Source organism: Ambystoma mexicanum, chromosome 1p, assembly GCF_040938575.1.
Source record: "Ambystoma mexicanum isolate Mex_15411 chromosome 1p, UKY_AmexF1_1, whole genome shotgun sequence".
In the NCBI taxonomy this organism is placed as follows: domain Eukaryota; kingdom Metazoa; phylum Chordata; class Amphibia; order Caudata; family Ambystomatidae; genus Ambystoma; species Ambystoma mexicanum.
In genome coordinates this window covers 316,134,571-316,153,818 of record NC_090921.1, presented here as the reverse complement: position 1 = coordinate 316,153,818, position 19,248 = coordinate 316,134,571, and the positions used below count along the sequence as shown (strand labels likewise).

The 19,248-nt window shown below is 44.1% G+C and overlaps 1 protein-coding gene across 1 annotated transcript in view; it reads left to right on the top strand.

Annotated features, from left to right (window-relative positions):
* The window catches only part of MISP (mitotic spindle positioning), a 234,099-nt gene that overhangs the window by 118,795 nt on the left and 96,056 nt on the right, over positions 1 to 19,248 (top strand). The window contains exon 3 of the mRNA XM_069647767.1: positions 10,517 to 10,764. Within this exon, the coding sequence (XP_069503868.1) occupies positions 10,517 to 10,764 (248 nt within the window). The remainder of the gene's footprint in view (positions 1 to 10,516; positions 10,765 to 19,248) is intronic.

The window sequence follows — 19,248 nt, the reverse complement described above, 5'->3', positions numbered from 1 at the left end:
AAATGGTTGTAGCAGATCCTGAAGCCTCAATCCGGAGTTGGATTATACTGACAGGAATGTCCTGGGCATTTGAAACGAGATACAGCAGTTTTCCTCAATTAACAAAAACTGCAAGGTGTGGTTCCTTCCGATTCTCAGCTTTTTATGCTCTGGCGGCCATCTGATGTCAGGCATAGTACGCGGTCATGCTGGACATTGGCATAATAGCTTCCGTCATCTTGGAAAGGGCAAGAATGGGGACCAGTTCCCCGACATGCTGCCAGGACGTATCTCATGGTCCACCTTGATAGCTATAACCAACCAGGTAAGAGGAGGCTCGGTGGAGGGTTTCTCGTGTACATAACACTTAACTATTCAGTTTCTTCAAGTCGGGACATACATTTATAGACTTTGATCAATATTCTGTGATAAAGTTTGACAATTTTACAAATGTAATTTTTGGGCAATTCAAAACTTAGTACCATATATTTCTATTACATATTCTGAAAGATATTACTCCTTTCTATAAACTGTCCAAATAGAGTTAATGGGATGCACTGATCAATTTATGTGAAGGCATCATGAAGCAAGACCAGGGTCGGATTGGCTCTTCGGCCTTTCGCCCGGGCCAAAATCATCCCTGGGAGTGGGGACCGGTTTCTGGCCATGTCTGGGCCAGTTTGGAAGAAAATAAAATTGAAAAAAAATATATATTTTTTTCAACTTTTTTTTTCTTTCAAAAAGCCTTTCTTCCTCCTTAGGTCGATAAATGAGTACCAACACAGGTTGGGTGATATTCTATGCATATTTGTTCTATAAAAAAAGAGCTTAAGCGTAAGTACTATACAATAACATATTATCATTTGGCCTTGGACGTCTGCTTGGATTCACAGTAATTTAGTGTACTTAGGGACAATGCTATTTGATGCCACTTCCTGTTTTGTCAAGGGGTGAAAGGTCGTGTTTCATCGCTTCCCGGTATGTCACTTTGGGGTGGGGTCAAATGACATCACTTCTGGTGATGTCATCAGAGGGCAAGGGTTGTGAGGCGAGGGGCCACTTTTTTGAGGTGAGGGGTGGGCCACTTTTTTTTGGGTGACCGGGCCTATTTCTTGTCCCAGTCCAACCCTGAGCAAGACACAGACAACAGATTAAAGTTCAAACAAAAGAAATGTATTAACTTAAATGCCAGGATGGTAGAAGGCCTAACTTTCCCTATGTTAAGGTGGGATTTCCCTACATTAATGAAACTAAGGAAAGTCTGAGTCAAAGAGTTCAACTTAAAAGTCTGTCTGTGTCCAAAACCTATGCTTGCCCTCACAACTAAAGCTAAACAGTGCATAGGGATGTCAATAACCAAAGAGATGGTTATCAAGTGCTGAGCTTCTTCCAACTCCTAGCTTCCTCTTGAGCTCCCCTTCCCCAAGTTCAAGAAAGTTCCACAAAAGTCTCAGAATTACCTTTCTTACATTCAAGGTAACACAGTTCCACACAATCCTCGGGGTTCCCATCGGCAAGGTCCAAGCAACACAGTTTAAAAGAAAAGGGTCTTGAAGCGTCATTCTGAAGACAATACTTGCAGTTCCTTGAGTCTCAGGGTTCCCTTCCCCAAGACTTTAGCTCAACCATGTGCACTTGTTTCACTCTTTCAAAGGGTTTAACACAACTCAGGGCCATGCTGACCCCCTTTCTGGATTGCCTCACCAGTTCACTTGAAGTGTTTTCTCTTGGTTTATTTTACAATGTCTACAGATCTCACAATTTAGGGCTCACTGGTCTAGGCGCAGTTGTTAGACCACACGTAACCAGGATGCCTCGGCTCCTCAGCCCACACAGGTTCTTCTAGACTTGTCCCTGTGTACAGATTTACGTTCCTTGGCTTTCTCTTTATTTGCCTCTTGGCTGTATGTGCAGTATTTAAACTCCTCTGGCTTCTCCTGCTTAGCCTTTTGGCTCTGCCATAACATGCACACACCTCTTGCCAGTCTTTGGCCTTGCTGCACTGCATTTACTCATAAAGTTCACATTATGGTGGTCTTGCTCATGTCCGACCTTTTATGGCACTCTTTCACACTTGTGCTCTTTCCTCAATGTTGTTTTCATAAGAACAATTTCTCTTTGGCTGTTCTTTGTTACCTACTTTTGTCCATACGGCTATACTCAATTCGAGATTCAATAAGCTTTATTGTAAGTTTTCATTCAGTTTGCTATTCAACAAACATTCCATATGCTCAAGTTTAAGTTCCCATTCAGTTCAGTATTCATTCGATATACTCAATTTCAAGTTTCTCTTCAGTTGGGTATTCAATATGCATTTGATATGCTTAATTTCAAGTTTCGATTCAATTCGGTATTCAATATGCATTGCATATGCTTAATTTCCCATTCAATTCAGTATTAGGTATGCGTTAGATGTATTTAGTTTCAAGTTTCTATTCAGTTCGGTATTCAATATGGGTTAAGTATGCTTAATTTCAAGTTCCATTCACGTTAGTAATTCATTTACCTGATCGCAGCGTGCATGGAATGCCCCTTGGTTGTTGAGTGCTTCTCCCTGACACTCGCTGGTCCTTGGGGCTGTACCTCTGTGGCTCCCGCCACTTCTTTCCTGCTACCGTAGTCAGCGGGCCAGCTACTGTGAGCCCCGCTCGCACAACAAGGTCTGCCTGGCACCTGCTGGTTGCTCCGCTGCCTTGGTGTGGACACGGACAGCGTCCTGCTATATTCTGTACTTCACAGCTCTGGATGCTGATTGCTCGCCACAGAAGTTCCCTCTCTGGGCTGCTGGCCAGCGTCCTGGCTCCTTCACAGGTCCCACCATGGCTTCCGCCTATGTAAATTGGTCCCCTGCTGGTCTCCTCCCCACAGGCCTCCCTGATTCTCTCTGTGGTGTACTCTGGCTCTCGCTTTATACACCTGCAAGCCCAAAACAGGTTGCAGGTGTATGTTCTTCATTAAGTTTGCCCAGCCATGATGAAGGGGACATACCTGACTCTCACCATAATCTGAGGCATCTTCCTTGTCCCAGTACCAGAGTGGTAAAATGAAGGTGTAGTGTTTGTTACTCTTAGTCTCCTCTTCCTCGTCCCAATACTTTCAAAGATTAAATGTGGGGGAATGAGGGGAGAGGCCTTGTCGTAGCCCATAAAAGTGGGGGAAGGGCTAGGTTGGTCATCAATAGGGAAAAGTGGGATACCATTTCTCACCTGTGGGCACCCCACTCCCAATCTCCAAGAATCCTCCACCGAGGTGATCCTCCCTCGCTTCTCCACACCCAGGGTTGGGATCCAAAAGTGATGGCCTTTCCCTGCCCATCTGAGAAGAGGATCTGATGGGTTTAGGCGTGAGAATACCTTCAGGTTCCTCACATTTAGTGAGTACACATTTTAATGTGAGATTTCCCTCACATAAATGAACCTAGCTTTAAAGTGTGAAATTTACAGCCATTTTCCATCAGATGGCAGTGATGGTACTTCACCTAAATATTCCCTTGTGTATGGTATATATGTGCATCCAGAGCAGTTATTTGTCTGTGAACAGAAATTCTATAAACGTCCCTTTGTTTAGAGCAGATATCTGTTTTCTGTGCATATAGAATTCTGTAAACCTTCCTCTCTGCCTCCTGGGATATTGCAGTTTTTATGAGGTGTGAAATTAAATATGTGGCAGGTTCTCTTTGAAGTTAAACCCTGGCTCCATTAAATACATCTGGAAATGGGTATTTCCATATTGAACCATCAAGGGCCTTTGTGTGTGCTCTCCAGGTGTCAGCATTGCACATTCTGAGTCTGGGTAGGCCTGGAGATGTAAATACCCAAGTGTTTCTGGTCCTCTGTTTAGCAAGTCTAATCAGTGAAATTAAACAATTATTTTTCCCATAATTCTGCAATACAGCTTACACTTTCTCATTAATTTGTTTTATACTCTAAAACACAATACACACAGTCATTCATTAAATTCACATTACATTTAACCTGGAGATCCACTTTTTCCTTAAAGTGCATTTTAGTAAATTACGAGGAGATATAAGTGAATCCAGTTCTTGGAGACTTTAATTCTGTGGCTTGATTCTTGTTTGATTCTCAACTTTGTTCTTTGTGATTGTCACACTGTTGAACATGGCAAGGAGCAAAGTGTGCATAAATCTCCAATAAATAACAGAATCTATGAATAGTGCTTCTCTTGCTCTGCCAGGAAGTACTCACACATTATACTTTATTTTATGGCTAATTTCTGCTGTAAAATGTCTGACAGTTCACTGTCATTTTCAGGGGTGCTTGTTGGTTTGTAACTTGGCATTCTATTGTCGCTCCAATCCCTGATGATGTATGGTGCATTTACGTGGGTTGGTTCTCATGTATAGTTCATGTATAGTGCAGAAGAGAATTAACAGTATACATAGCAGTAACAATATTCATATCATCATAGCGAGTTAATGCCTTCCGGTACAATAGTAGGCAGTATGGGCAATGTATACTCTGATCGAAAAAACGAGAATAAACAATAAATAAAATTCTCAAAACAGCCATTCAAGAGGTATTGTAAGGGGAGCAGGCAGGGGCTCAAGCGAGTGGTCCATATTTAGGAGAGGGTGAGGTGTAGAGCACACCTTAAGAGACATTTTTAAAAGAGGTTGGCGAGTCAAGTCGCAATGCTAGCGGGTGGTTTATTAAGTAGGGACTGATGGGGGTATCCAGGGCAGAAGGTGAGCTGGCAGATGGGCATGGGGCTCAGTGTAGAAGAGATGTCTTAATTGCTTTATATATTATTGAGTGGGATAAGAGGTGTCAGGAGAGATGTATCACAATCCAACTCTACCTCTTCAGGGCATCCTCCCCTTCCTCACTTTTCCCCAGAAACGTAATGTATCCAAAGCTCTGGTACACTGCAGGCTGGACTATTGTAACATCGTCTTAATTAATCTACCCTTTTCTCTCCGCCCCTCCAGCTAATCCATAATAGAGCGGCAAGACTTATCTTTGGCCTCCAGCCCCGAGACCATATCTGTCCAGCACAAAATCTCTCCACTAGGTCCTGGCTGCTGCAAGGATCGCATTTAAATCCAGCTGCAATATCCACAAGGCTTTCTCGGGCCGGGGACCATGCTATCTGCAATTGGCTCTCACCAAATACTCTCCTTCCAGATCCCGTTCGGTCCACCAGCTCCAACTCTCTGCTTGTCAAGCCGACGGCGTTCCCTTTCCTCAGCTGGCTCCCTCCACTGGAACAGCCTCCCTCTTTCTCACTGTCTTGAGCTGGATTTTCTCAAGTTCTGCAAGCACATCAAGACTTTCTTCTTCTCCTCCTCCTTCCATCTCTCCCTCCCGTGCTTAACCCCACAGTCACTGTGATTGGTGGCCTGGGCCCTTATGTGTCCTTCTGGGTTCTGGCCTTCTATCCAATCGGCATCAGCATCCTCCCCCCTGCACTTGACTTTGGGCACCACTGGCCTATGTTGTGACACTGGCCAGCACTTATTATGTTGGATGGTGACCCCTAATCCAGCAAGTGGTCAAAGCCTGGCACTTAGCTGTTGTCTTTGCAACTGGCTCTCTGGCACTCCCCCTCCCTCTGTGGTACCTGTAGCACTTACCCCCTCCCCTGCCCTGCCAGAGAGAAAGGGGGAGGCTTCTTCCAGAGGAGGAAGCCAGATGAGGAAAGGGAATGGCTGCCTTTTCTCTCCCTGCACTTGCCCGTTCCGAATGTTCACAAGTCCTAGTAGGACTGCCTTTGTCTTTTACCCATCAGTGTCATCATATGCTATTGTCTTGCTGTTCCCTTTCTCCCCTTCCCTTTGCCCCGTGGGTGCTTAGAAACACAATTTCCTGATGTATAAGTGCCTTACAAATGCACAATAAAATAAAGTAAATCAAATAAAGTATGGCTGCTGGTAAAGCCTTTATGCGAGTGGGAGGTGACCGAGAATGTAGCTAGATGTCCATAACTACACTATATACATACATGTAGGTTAATGGGCTATGTGCCGGCACACATTGTGAGAGGGGAGGAGTAGGCAGCATATAACTCTCTACACCTCTCTCATACACCAATGAAAAGCTCTGCACTCTGTTGGCCTCTGGCCTCCAGTGGATCCAGGATTCCATTGCTTCTCTGTGGAAGCCAGTCTTCTGCCACAAGAGATGCTATATTGTGGAAGAAAGTTCCCCTGCATCCTCACAAGAATAGTCTGAAAAAAGGGTAGCTGGACTTATCAGCGGATAAGTAATTGGGCTTTGCTTCACATCTTTTGACAAAGGTGGTCCTCACACCAGCAATAGAAGAAGCAGACTCAATCTCCACTAATCTATCCCCTCCTTACACATCTTCTCATGCTCTGCATCAGCTTTTACTTCTACACATCTCTCTTCCTATACACCATTTTCCGGTCAATTCATCCTACGCAGACTAAGGTCCTGCTGTCCTAGGATGGGACTCAATGCACTGTGATGAATCTGGAACGTTAAGAAAAGAAGAAACTGTTTCCTTTTCAGAGACAGAGGGAAACCCTTACAGGAAATGGTTGATGATTTTGCAAGAGGATTTTGTGAAGACTGAGAGGCAGTCAAATATTAGTGGGACGGATAGAAGTTCATACGAAGGATAGTGAACAAGCTTCTGTTTTCTTTTGAGTTAGGTATTTTTGTAAAGTAGTAGGGCCAGTTAGGTATTTAGGTTTCAGACAGAAGACTTTTTCATTTGGACTTGACGAGCACACTTAGTTTTACTTTTGTTAGGTAGGGAACTTCCCTCATAGCGATAGGGTTAGTTAGGCATTTTGATTTTGATTTTAATAAAACATGTGAATCATGACCCCATGTGGTACGAGTCCTTCTTCTGGTTCACCACAGCACCTTAACACGGACGAGGTTTATGCACTTTGAGAATGCTAAATTGGTGGACTGGTGCAGTGTAAAACCTGAAAAGTCTCATAATAATAATAATAATAATAATTCCTTTAACAGCAGCAATCGGTTGTAACATACAGTAGGTTTGCACACTTTGCATAATTTAGACATTTTAACAATTATACTTTTCCGGAACAGTTAAAATGCTTTACTTCATATGCATATATATTTGTATAAAATACGTTAAAAAATAGTTATTCTAACAAAGAGTAAAGTCTACAAACAGTATGAAAAGAATGTGTTAAGGTACAAACACTCACTCTATGCCACCACAAATGTAACTATGAAAAGTATAAACCTCCATATCACTAGAAATGCACATTAGCACGTACTTGAATTATTGCATTGATGTAACCTGTCTAATATTTAAAGTGAGTGTTGACTTTGGATTTGTGCTGGTATGTCGTGAGTGTTTATACATCAAAGTTTAGAGCTGAATTTGTAGTGCTATAGAGAGAATGTCTGTGGTTATTTATATTGTTTGTAGACTTTACTTTTTGTTGGGGTAAGCCTAACTCTTTTTTTTAAAGTATTTGATTTTCAATTTTATTCCAGCATTTCTTTGTGGGGAGTATGGCGTATAGTATTATCAGTGTATGCCGTATAAGTGTATGGTGTATTATTTTCTTAGTGCATGACCATGTGGTGTATGAGTGTCTGCCCTGTATCTATGTTGTATGAATGTATTACGTGTGGGTGTATTGCATATGAGTTATTGTGCATGAGTGTTTGGTGTAAGACTGAATTGCATAAGGCATATGAGTGTAAGGCGTTTGTTGTGTGACTGTATGACATATGTGTTTATCTCATATGTGCTTATGTTGTGGGTGTGTGTGTGTGTTTGCATGTGTTGTGTAAATTCATGGTGTATGGCTTATGAGTCTACGGTGTATGATTGGGCAATGCATGTTTGCATCTGGCATATGAATGTTTGGCTTATAAGTGTGGGGTTTACAGTGCTTGGACATATGGAATATGAGTGTGCATCTTAAGCGTGTGGTGTAAGGCATATGAGTGTTTAGTGCCTAGCATGTGAATATATGGCATACGCAGCGTATGAGGGTTTGGTATAAAGTCATATGAAATGTATCCGTCCTATACGCCCACTATACATTTGAAAACTCACATGAAAGTGATGCATGACTATGCTATGAGTGTGTACATGTATAGGAAACATATCAGATTTTTACATTCCGTCATATACGTCATTTATTATTCTAATGACTCATTGGGCCTCATTACGACTCAGGCGGTAAGGGGTTTACGGCGGCGTAAACAGCGCCGACCCTTACCGCCTGATTCCGAGGTCCCTTAGCACCATGGAGGTTTTAACACCTGCTTTTAGCAGGTGTTAAAATCCATGGCGCTAAGGGACCTTGATGTTAATTACGCCACCGTAATTTACGGTGGCGTAATTAACGCCTTCCCCACTCCCATTATGCCCTATGGGGCAAAAATGGGAATGGGGAAGGGTAAATGGGGATTGGGGACTTACCGCCCCGCCGACCTCGGAATGGGGCTGTAAGTCCGCCAACCAGCATGGCGTAAACGTAGTTTACGCCATGGTGGTAAAGGTACGACCCAGGCGGTAACCTACCGCCTGGGTCGTAATGAGGCCCATAAATTATAAAAACTGACATCAATCAATCCTGACTTTGATGTTCATTTTCATAAGTATTTTAGTGCATATGTACACAATGTACATCTCTTACAAGTACTTGTACAGTTCGTAAAGAAGATATGCACTCATTTGTGTGCCTCCTATATGTATAAAAGCTCAAATTGAAGTGAGCTTTAAATTTGATGTGAGTTTTTGTACGAGTCGGAGGCATATAGGAATTTGACTTTTCATACATGTAAGCAATTTACATCTCCTATATGGCTAATACACATATGCAAAAAAAGGATATCAACGTGAGTCTTCATTCTGATGGAAGTGTTCATACTGATATTAGTCTACAAGTACGAAAGGTACATCTCCTACACATTGTGTACAGTTTGTAAAAAAGATGTACATTAATTATGTGCATGTCTTATATGCCCACTATAGTTATGAAAGTGCACATTTAGTGCCTTTAAAGTGAGTTTGTATATGTTTAGGAAGCATATAGCAATTTTACGTTTTGGATGCGTACGTAATTTACATCTCCTGTGTCTCGTATGAAATCTCACATCAAAGTCAGTCCTCAGTTTTCATGTGTATAGTAGTGCAAATGTATGCAATGTACCCCGTCTACACAAACATGTAAGGTTAGTATGAAGGAATACACATTCACTCTGTGCATGCGTGATATGTGGATACATGTCAAAACATGTTTATCTGAAAATTGAGCCAGGTCGAGTTTCACGTTTTATTTCAGTCCATCAATTCACGTTGAGCTCTAGATGCATGGCAGAAATGTAGAAGGGCCCAATTTTGTGATATATGGTCCAAAGAAGTTTCTTTTTCTTATGGGAAACCCTCCTGTTAAAAGCTATTGAAATCGTTATTAAAAGATTTTGTTTAAAGAAATATGACACCATTCATTCAAAATTCTGAAATGTTCCTTGTAGGGGCGTCTGCCTTGAAAAAGCTACTGTGTAGCCATAACCCCTGCATCTGGGGTGGGGGGGCACATGTTTGGTAAAGGCCTGCCAGCTCAATCCTAGGCAGACTCGAGTGAAGTGAGAGCCTCGGCAAGGGCTGTGGGCTGTCACCGGCCATGTACAACCCACGCAAAGGGGTGATTGCTATTGACACCCAGCGAATCGTTTTTTTTTCATGGGAGAACCGTGCCCCGCGCGTATTGTGTGAGCCCAATCTCCCGTGAAAGCAAAAAGAACAAGAGGGCCCTCGCCATAGTAAATAAAAAAGGGGCCTATTGTATTTCCATGTCGGCACCGGGGCTGTGGGGTGCGCCGGGACCGGAGCACAAAACTCTGGTCCAGCAGGTAAGTGGGGAGGGGGAGTGGAGGAAGGGTGCTGGATGTCTTGGGGAGGGTGGGGTTATGGAGAGGCAACATGGAAAGGCTCCATGTTGTCTTCCCATAATCAAGTTGGTGCCGCACGCAGAAGGATCTCTGGTGGATGGAAAATGTGGGCTGTGCACAGTGTGCTATCGCCCGCTTCTCCAGCCACCTGATTGACTGAGCGCCGTTCCCCAGGTGCACATCTTTCAGAATTTTTCATGGATGAGTTCAAGAGCTAATTAGAAAAGTAATTTTGTGAAACTCCATAGACAATCACACTTAACGTCAACACTTAACCATGTATTTGCGTAATAGCAGTAGATGCGTCTGTGTCTGTGTGTGCACTTACCATAACCATGGTTCTCATTAACAGCTCCACCAGTGCATGTAACCTCTGTGTGTTCAACTTTCCATACATCCCCTTTAAACTGAGGATATGTGAGGAGGGGCAGGGTTGAGAAAATCAGTTAGTGCGTCACATTATGTAACTGTTTTAAAATGGTGACTGTGTGAGTTTCCGTGGGTATCAGTGAGGGTATTGGTGGCCAGCATCTCCAGAGGCAGGGCCCTGTAGACGTACATTGGGGTTGGTATATATGTGTGCATTGCTAGGTTTCTGGTATCCTGATGCATGCTGGTTATTGAAAGTAAATCTGAACCCCACTCTGTCCTTTTCACTGCAGACTCCCCAGACAAGCACGTCGTCTCTCTGTTTTCTACGCCCTTCCGGCCCTTAATCCTGTCTTCGACCCCAGATGCATCCTCAGATACGGTCCCACCGGAAGAAATCACGTATCAGACCTATGACACTGCGCAGAAGGCCCAGGCCGCTGCACCCTCTGAATGGGAGTCAAGGAGCCCCGGCAGGCTGAAGGACGAGCAGTTACAAGAGTTTGAGGACAGGCGGAGTCGTCAAAGGGATGAGTATGGTGTAAGTGAAACCAAGGCATGGTCCGGGCTGTGATCAGTGCTGTCCCACAGGTGGGTCGCTTTAGCTGCACACAGAGGATGGCAATATGTAGCAGTCACTACAAGCTGACTATACACCAGTGTCAAGAAAGGATAGACCCTGCCCCATGCAATCATAGTCCAAGTAGTTATGGCCACTGAGACACCTATATATTCTCTGGCCTCTGTATCCCTCCCATCCAGGATTCCTGGGACATCCCTAGCAATTATTCCTATTCAGAGCGTCTGTAACAATATAAGACATCCATCTAAGGATTCTGGAATAACATCAACCATCCCTCACATGGTCCATTCCAACTACAACCTCAAACTACAAAACAGTCCAAACAACAAGCGAGGCGGCACTACCACTATCCACAAGGGTAGCGTAGCCACCCTCACGGTCAAGCCCTTTCTCTATACATCAACGTTCTGCTCTGAACCAGAATTCCTACTCTTGCTCTCCTCCTCCCTGTTCCCCAGTCCCACTGCACATTTCCCACATTGTTTCCCGGCCACCTAAATCCAGGGGCGTCATTGCAAGCCAAACTCTGATTCTAGGCAACTAGCCAGCCAAGTATCTGCCCTGCAGAACTCACAGACATTACCAGCTCCCATTTCCCAAACCCTCTGCCACCTGAATGCTCACACGTTGAAGGACACTGCAGAGTTGCGCTTTCCTTTAGAGAAGTTCCAGGCTCCTTCCATAGCTCCATCCCTCTAATCTGCACTCAAGCATTTTCTTCTTTGTAAATACTTCCACCCACACAAGCCGCAAACATGTAAAAGTGCCATTTAAACCTAAATCCAAACCCTTAAGTCTACGATCAAACAAAGCATTCCATTGATTCCACTGGCCAATTGCCTCCTTGTGTAGACAGAAGACTCTTCAGCAAACTCAATGCACCACGCAGTGACTTCCACCCGTTTTGCGCCACTTCATACCTCTTAGAAACAAACCTGCAACTCCAGACCGCTTTACGTCGAAGTCATAAACACAAGCTACTCTGCTGCTAACCTGAGGCAGTGCGCTGAACCCACATATCCATGAACTCTCCAACCAATTTACTAAAAGGAACATTGCACAGCCCAAACTACTTCTTAGGTGCCACCATCCAAACATGCCCTAAGCACGCCAAACCTACTGGGCCCAATTGCCCGTTGCCCACTCTCAAGACCGTTGCTCCTGCCTGATCAAACTTTGGTTGCCAAATGTACCCAACACTGAATTAACTACCTACTAGAGTAGTTTCCCCCCTTCCACTCTCTGTGCCCTCGCAAAATGACCGCACAAATCTTGACTTGTATTATTTTCTGCTTTTCTACTGTCTTTCCGGCCCAAAACGAAGCCTTTCTCCTCTCCATCCAGCCATCTGAGATTCCAAGGCGTTATTCTTGCCAGCCTGGCCAGACAATGTGCCAACATGCTGCCTTCTGGGAATAACATCGTCAACTTATCTGTCTAAACTGGCCCAGTGGCCAACCTATCCCAGAGGTCACCATTTCTACTTTTATAGAAACCTTTTCTGGAACCCACATTGGCAACTATGGGCCCGTAGCCTGCATGCGCTGTTTCTCCAGGAGTCTATCAAATATAGCAATTCAGTTCAGTTTCAAAAACAGTTTATTTGCCAAATCCATAAGTTAGGTGAAGTGTCGTTGGACGAAGTACATATACAGGAGCCAAGTGTACTTCCAGGAGACTTCATTATTTGTGTACGTGTTTGTAAAGGAACCTCCTGGATGCCAATGGCCAGGCAGTTCTCTTCCCCCTAACAAAGGTGGATCCTGCAGGCCGGAACAGTCTAGGTATGAAAGCACTCACACTGAGTCTCGGGAGGATAGCTCCGGGGCAACGTGCTCGCCTTGGGAGCAAGACGACACGGAGCAACATAGGTTCGATCCCCAGGTCCGTGCTTAGAAATCTCTGGGTATTAAGCACGTTATAAACAACATATCATATCATATACACCGAGGAGGAGGGGCCGACCCTGTAGGTAACGGCCGCTGCCAAGTTAAGGGCCCGTGCGCAGTGAGGGTCCCTTAACAAGGAAGTTAAGGGCCTGTGCTCAGCAAGGGTCCCTTAATGAGGGTGGCGGTGGCGTTACCCAAAGGGTCGGCACACCATGAGGACCATATCACCTTTAGCACCCGTGTAGATTCCTAAATGGGTGCTACTGTGTCTTTAAAAAGAAAATAAAGGACCTTTCTTGCGTGTCCCTGTGGCTCACAGTGCTGCTGTCAGCATGTCCGTTTTCCATGTTGATTACTGTGATGTCATTCTGAGGTCAACAGTGTAGAGGGGGAGAAATAAGTAGTATAAATTTGATTCGAAATCCATAAACAAGCAGACCACAAATAATATATGTCAGATTTAGGATTTAGTACCACATTTCATAAACGCTGGTGACTTTTTTTTTTAATGTATTTATTTATTTATTTATTTATTTATTTATTTTCAACGGTGGTGACTTTAAAAATCTTGCAACATTCTACTGTAACATGGCCCTAAGAAAATAAGCCTCGATAAGAGAAGAATTGGATACAAACAGACAATATGGAGCCCATCATCCAATTGTAACGGGAGGCAACTGCAGAATGTTGGTCTTTTGGACAACTAGACCAACTATCTCTGTTATCAGTTCTTAGGCCACCCGGTCCACCCATGCCCACCTCTTAAATATACAGAGATTCAAACTATAAACATCTGGAGGCAGCAGCTTCCCAGTCCAAGCCGTGAAACTTTGGAACTCCCTGCCCCTAACTCTAAGAGCAGACCCGTCCTACTGGACGGTTAGAAAAAAAACTGGCTTTTCCAACAAGAGCTTTAAGTCTTTCAAATTCTTGCCCTACATCACTAACTGTACTGCCTGTATTTGCATTGTCCACTTTCCCGAAGTATTTTTTTCTCTGTAATTGTAATGCTTCTCATCTCATGTTATGTGATGCCTCATTGATGCGACTTCTGTTCCCACTGTATACCTTGACTTTCTTGTGACAACCGACCTTTTGCATTAATGATTGTCACTCTCTAATGTAACCGTTGATACTAAGAATGTGCCCAGATACCTCTGTGTTAGAAGCGCTATATAAATACCCAAATAAATAAATAGATAAATACAAAATAATCCATAGCAGTCAATTGTCTAGCACAGAACACCCAAATATGGTACTAGCAATTCCTGAGCCTGGTGACTCTCTATTGGGTCTGTGCCGCCTCTGTATAAATTGCTTGCACCAGGGTAGATTTAGGGGGGTCCATGAATTTCATCCGAGTCTGAGATTCAAATGCTATAATCTGTGATGATAGTTTCCAATCTCACACACAGCAGCCATATAGTATGCTGACATTGGTTCTAAACCTTCTAGCCATAACCTCTTTGTTTTGATTTGTCACCCAGAGTGGGACGGTTATGCCCAGACGTGGGCCCTGTGTCTTCTGGGCCATGATACTTAAGATATTCCTCACTGATGACGCCCAATGAGGCTGACACATGTTTTGGGATGCTTGTGGTCTTGTGCAGAAGGCATGTGACCTAGCAGTTCGAGCTGGACTTCCCCATTGTGGTTGGGACCAAGCCTGATTTGTATATGTTATTTCTCCTTATTGTAATGGCTTGGCAGGAGAAGAATGATGCTCTGGAGGGATGCCCAGAGCAATTGCCAGAGGTTTATGATTAGCTCTTAACCTTCCAGCCATAGCCTCTTTGTTTTGCTACAGGATAGTACCATTTGCATTAAGTGATACTGCATTAAGTATACTGCAATGATACCTCTTCACACCCTCGAGGAGAATTAATTAGTGTTTGGACCCTGTACTGATAAATCAACAATAAGCAGTTTAAAGAAGAGAGGTGCTAAAATAAACCCTTCCATGCTACTGATAGTTTTCGTATATACTGTAGCCTGAACAAAGTTTACTCAAGTTAGTTAGGGCTTGAGCAGACATCCCAACTCTGCTTCAACTTCAACCAGAGGATCTCATCATGATCCACCCTGTGAAATCCCTATTGTAAGTCAATAAAAGAGCATTACAATGACCCTCATTATAAGTATGGCGGTATGGAAATAAGGGTGCCGGTAGCAACGTACTGGCTCTCTTTCCCGACCGCCACACTACAACAATGCCGGTAGGGGCCACGGATCCCCCGATAGGCTTGACCTGCTGGGTTTTCAGGCCCCTACCGGCATGGTTGACACTGAAGCAACGGCACCGTTAGCCACGGTGCTGGTGCTTCAGTGACTCCCTTTCCATGGAGTCCAACAAGACTCCATGGAAATGGTGATTTACCATTACCGCCACCGCTTGTGATATCCTGGTGGAACCGGGATATCAGGCAGCGGTAAGGGTGTTACAGGGTTGCCGATATGCCACCGCCTACTGGCGGGTTTTACTGGCAACCCCGTGAAGAGCCCCAAAGTCCTTCTCCTTTTTGCAGCATACTTCCCAGCGGTGTTCAACAGAGTGAAACAGTGATCCACTGGGATTATTCCCGACATTTCCACCCATGAATTAAGGTATTTCAAGAATGCTTTGGAAAAATCTTTATTTTCTTTTGCAGTAACACGCCTTATCACTCCAATAGGCTCATAGATTAACATCAAGATCATGTAAACATTATTTCATATGTCAAACAGCCCACCGTCCCCCAGTCTTTCCCCATCCCCCACCCTCCCCTCATGTGGTAGAAAGTGGTGAGGCATTGGCAATACCAACACAATTTATCTAAAGTGTTCACCAGCAGAGTTCATCGCAATGGTAGCAGTGTTCTCTTCATTCCATTTCTTGCATTTAGAGAGTTGGCTCTTTGACTGGGACTGTACTCTCATTTTGTCTTTTCATTTTGGGATGTTTCAATCTATGACGCATTTCAAAGACGTGTTATGAACCATACTTTTTAAGGTCCCTTGACGGTATTAGGACGTGTAGGGCTCGTAAAATGTTTTCTATCTCATAGATTTCACTTGCCTTCGATCCTATTACTATACATGCCCTCACCGCAAGGAGTAGGAAATGTGTCATATGTGGCAGGCACCTCTACCCCAACTAATATCAGCAGTGGCTCGATGCTACGTTCTATCCCTTCTACTCCTTTGACCCAGCCCAGTACTTGTTTCCAGAAGTCTTGTACTGGGGTCACAACCACCAGATATGCCAGTAAGTGGCCCTTTGACCACTCCCATGCCGACAGGAGGGGACTACCTCAGGGAACATTTTAGAGAGGTGGACAGAGTCATATTGGCTCTGTAGAGACGTTTAAAGCCATGCAATTTGCATTGGCACACTATCAATGTTTTGTGAGCATTTCTGCATAGAGTCTGTCACTGATTGTCATTTAATTGCCTGCCAGAGTCCCCTTCCCACCTTTTTTTATAAGCTCAGTCCTGCTCCCTTTGCTGACAGCAATACTGAATATATTTAATTTGTATTACCTGATAAATCACCCAAAGGCCTCAAAGTTCATACAAAGACCGAGACAGGACATACAACAAAATGTAAAGCAGTCCATGGGCGAGATACGTCATAATAGAGGAAAGGTTAATACACTGCACGAGAGATGGTTAATTCGGCCGATTAGTCAGGGTCAAGATTGAAATCAGTGATGGACTTAGCCAGCCTCAGATGTCTGGGGAGTTTATTCCAGGCACGGGGGGGCCTGGACATCAAATCTGGTTCCACCAAAACCTTAGAGTTTAAATCTGGGTTGGGTGAGTTTTGTGCTGTCATTAGATCGTAAGGTATGAGTCATTCTTTGTGCAGATAATTGGTCAGACAGAAACTGTGGGGCTTGTGCATGACGGCACTTGTAGGTAATAGTAAGCATCTTGTGGGTAACACGTTGTCTCACTGGAAGCCATTGAAGCTCCCCTCTGGCCATGGTGACATGAACTCTGTGAGAGAGGCCAAAAACGGCTCTGACAGCAGTATTTTGTGTAACCCACAGAACATGCAGGTTACCTGTTGCTGTCCCTGCCAGGAGGTTATTGCTGTAATCAAGGTGCGAGTTGATGAGTACATTTGCCAGAAGTGCCCTATTCTGTAACGAAATGTAGGGACGGATGTGGTTCAAGAGTTTGGAGGTGTAACTGCATGAGGCTTGAACTTGGGCGACGTGCGGCTTCATGGAAAGTTCGACATCCAATGTAATATCCAAGGTTTTCACTGACTTTGCGACTTTAATTGTAATGTCAGCGATGGTAAAGCCATCATAGTCGGAACTGAGTGTCTTCAGTTTACTACCAGATGCCATAATCAGCAGTTCTGTTTTTTCAGCATTCAAGGCCAGTGAATTTGTGGTCATCCATACCTGAATGGATTTATATCTGAAGTTGATGCTATTATTGTCCTTGACCTAGTCTACAGACAATTCAATGATGACCTTTGTTATCGTAGCATTCCCTAAAATAGTTTCTGTGTCTGTCAACTCTTCCTGCAATTCCGAATTCCATTTTTCAGCCATCAGGATCCCCTTTAGTTGTAAATACTTAAAGACCAACAGTTTCCCCAGGTGTAGTCCATCCTCTAGGACCTCCAAATGGACAAGCATGTTCCCTTTCACCACCCTCTCCAGCCCGGCTCAAATCAAGATTGGAAGCGAAGTGACTCCTGGACAGCGTCCCGTATTGGGGGGCCCATAACTGTGTTCTAGCACCTTGAAGCGTCACATGTGCTAGATGGAATTACCAATAATGATCTCGGATCCAAAAACCGTCCAGACTCAAACAATATGTCAAAGTACTACTTTATTATTAGCATAAAAGTAAAGTGGAGCAATCTGTATAACAGGCAGTAATTCACGCACTCACACCCAAGTGTGATTTTACAAAGCTTTTAAACCTCGATATGCGTCATTTATGATGTCATCCTATGTGGCAAACTAAAACCTATTGAAGGGAGGGATTGATTAAGGGAACATATGTACCTATCGTATGTATAAGTGTTAGTAACTTCATTGGCTGCCGATTATCTGGTGGGCACGCCTTGAACCACCTCTAAATACACATAATTCTGGTTATAGCGGAAGAGTGGCAGCAGGTTGGACTTTGCAACATTGTATAGAGCGTTTATTTATTTTACTTATTTGGCATTTGTAGAGCGCGCCAAACCCGCAGATGTCTGGGCACTTGAAACAGTAAATACAAGAGGTAAAAAAAACAGGCAACAAAGGTAATAGGGCCACATGTAGGGTGCATGGTGTTCTATAGGCTTTGTGCAAAAAGCCAGGTTTCGAGTTTTTTGTCTAAGGACCAGGGGGAAGGGTCAGATATGAGGGATAAAGGGAGGGCATTCCACTGTTTGGCAGCCACGACTGGGAAGCTGCATCCCCTGCCTTAGCTCTGTCGAATTAAGGTGCAGTGAGGAGGTGCGAGGCGGATGCCCGGGTAGGTCTGTTGGAGTGGGGTGTTGCAAGTTCTTTTCGAGAGTTACTTCAGGGCCGTGTTGGTTAGTCACTTGTGCGTGTTGGACAAGGTCTTGAATCTGATATGGTCCTGGACCTGAAGTCAGTGGACGTTGCGTCTGGCTGCAGATATGTGTTTTTTTTTTAAATATTCATTGCAGCTCGTAGAGCCTTATTAAGTGTGACTTGAAGTATTTTTATACTTTTTGCAGAGGAGCCTGCAAAGAGGGCATTGTAGTAATCTAGTCTGTAAGGTATGAGGGCTCTGGCTCTGGCTAGCGTAATGCAACTGTCTGTGGTTAGTTAAGGTCTGCAGGCATTAATAAGTTTAGCAGTGTACACAGATGAAGTAGTATTGACTTGTTGCTACATAGACACTCTGATTGGTTGGCATGCATTCCCAACCTTGACCTTGGACTTTCGGCTTGTTAGCAGTATGCAAAACTAAACTCAGGTGCCGCAAGCAACGTTAGACAACTCCCCACTTCTCCAATTAGTCCATCGTCTCTCATCGGTCAGGCCCAAAGCCAAGGCTTCTTCTTTGTAATTGACCTCAAAGCCTGTTCTATGTTCTGGGACATTTGAGGGAGAGTAGGCACACCATTATCTTAATTTGGGCTTAATGAATAGCCCTTGTTTTCAACTTTTAAATCACGTGTGAGGAGACCACGAATTTGTCCATCTCGGTTTTCTGTTTACTTCTATTTGATTCATTTGAGCTAGGTGTCATTGCCCTTCATGGCCTCTGGAGACTTATCACTCCATCTTACATAGGTTTTCTGCATCTTTAATTGACTCATACTGGGCTCTCGCAGATGTTTTTCTCCTTTGCTTAATCTAAGAGAAATATGTCTCACATACATGGCTTAGCCTTGTAACTCCCTTTGTGCCCTGCAATTATTTTTTGAAGTGCATCCTTGATCCCAGGCCAATAGACGCCTCCTTATTCCTCACACAAAGCTGTTTTTCCAGTGTCTCCTGACTCTACAGTCTTGGTCTGTCTCTGAGGTAGCTTGATTGGTTTTAATACAAGTCTGATGTCCATCTTTCCATCATGGCCGCTATAG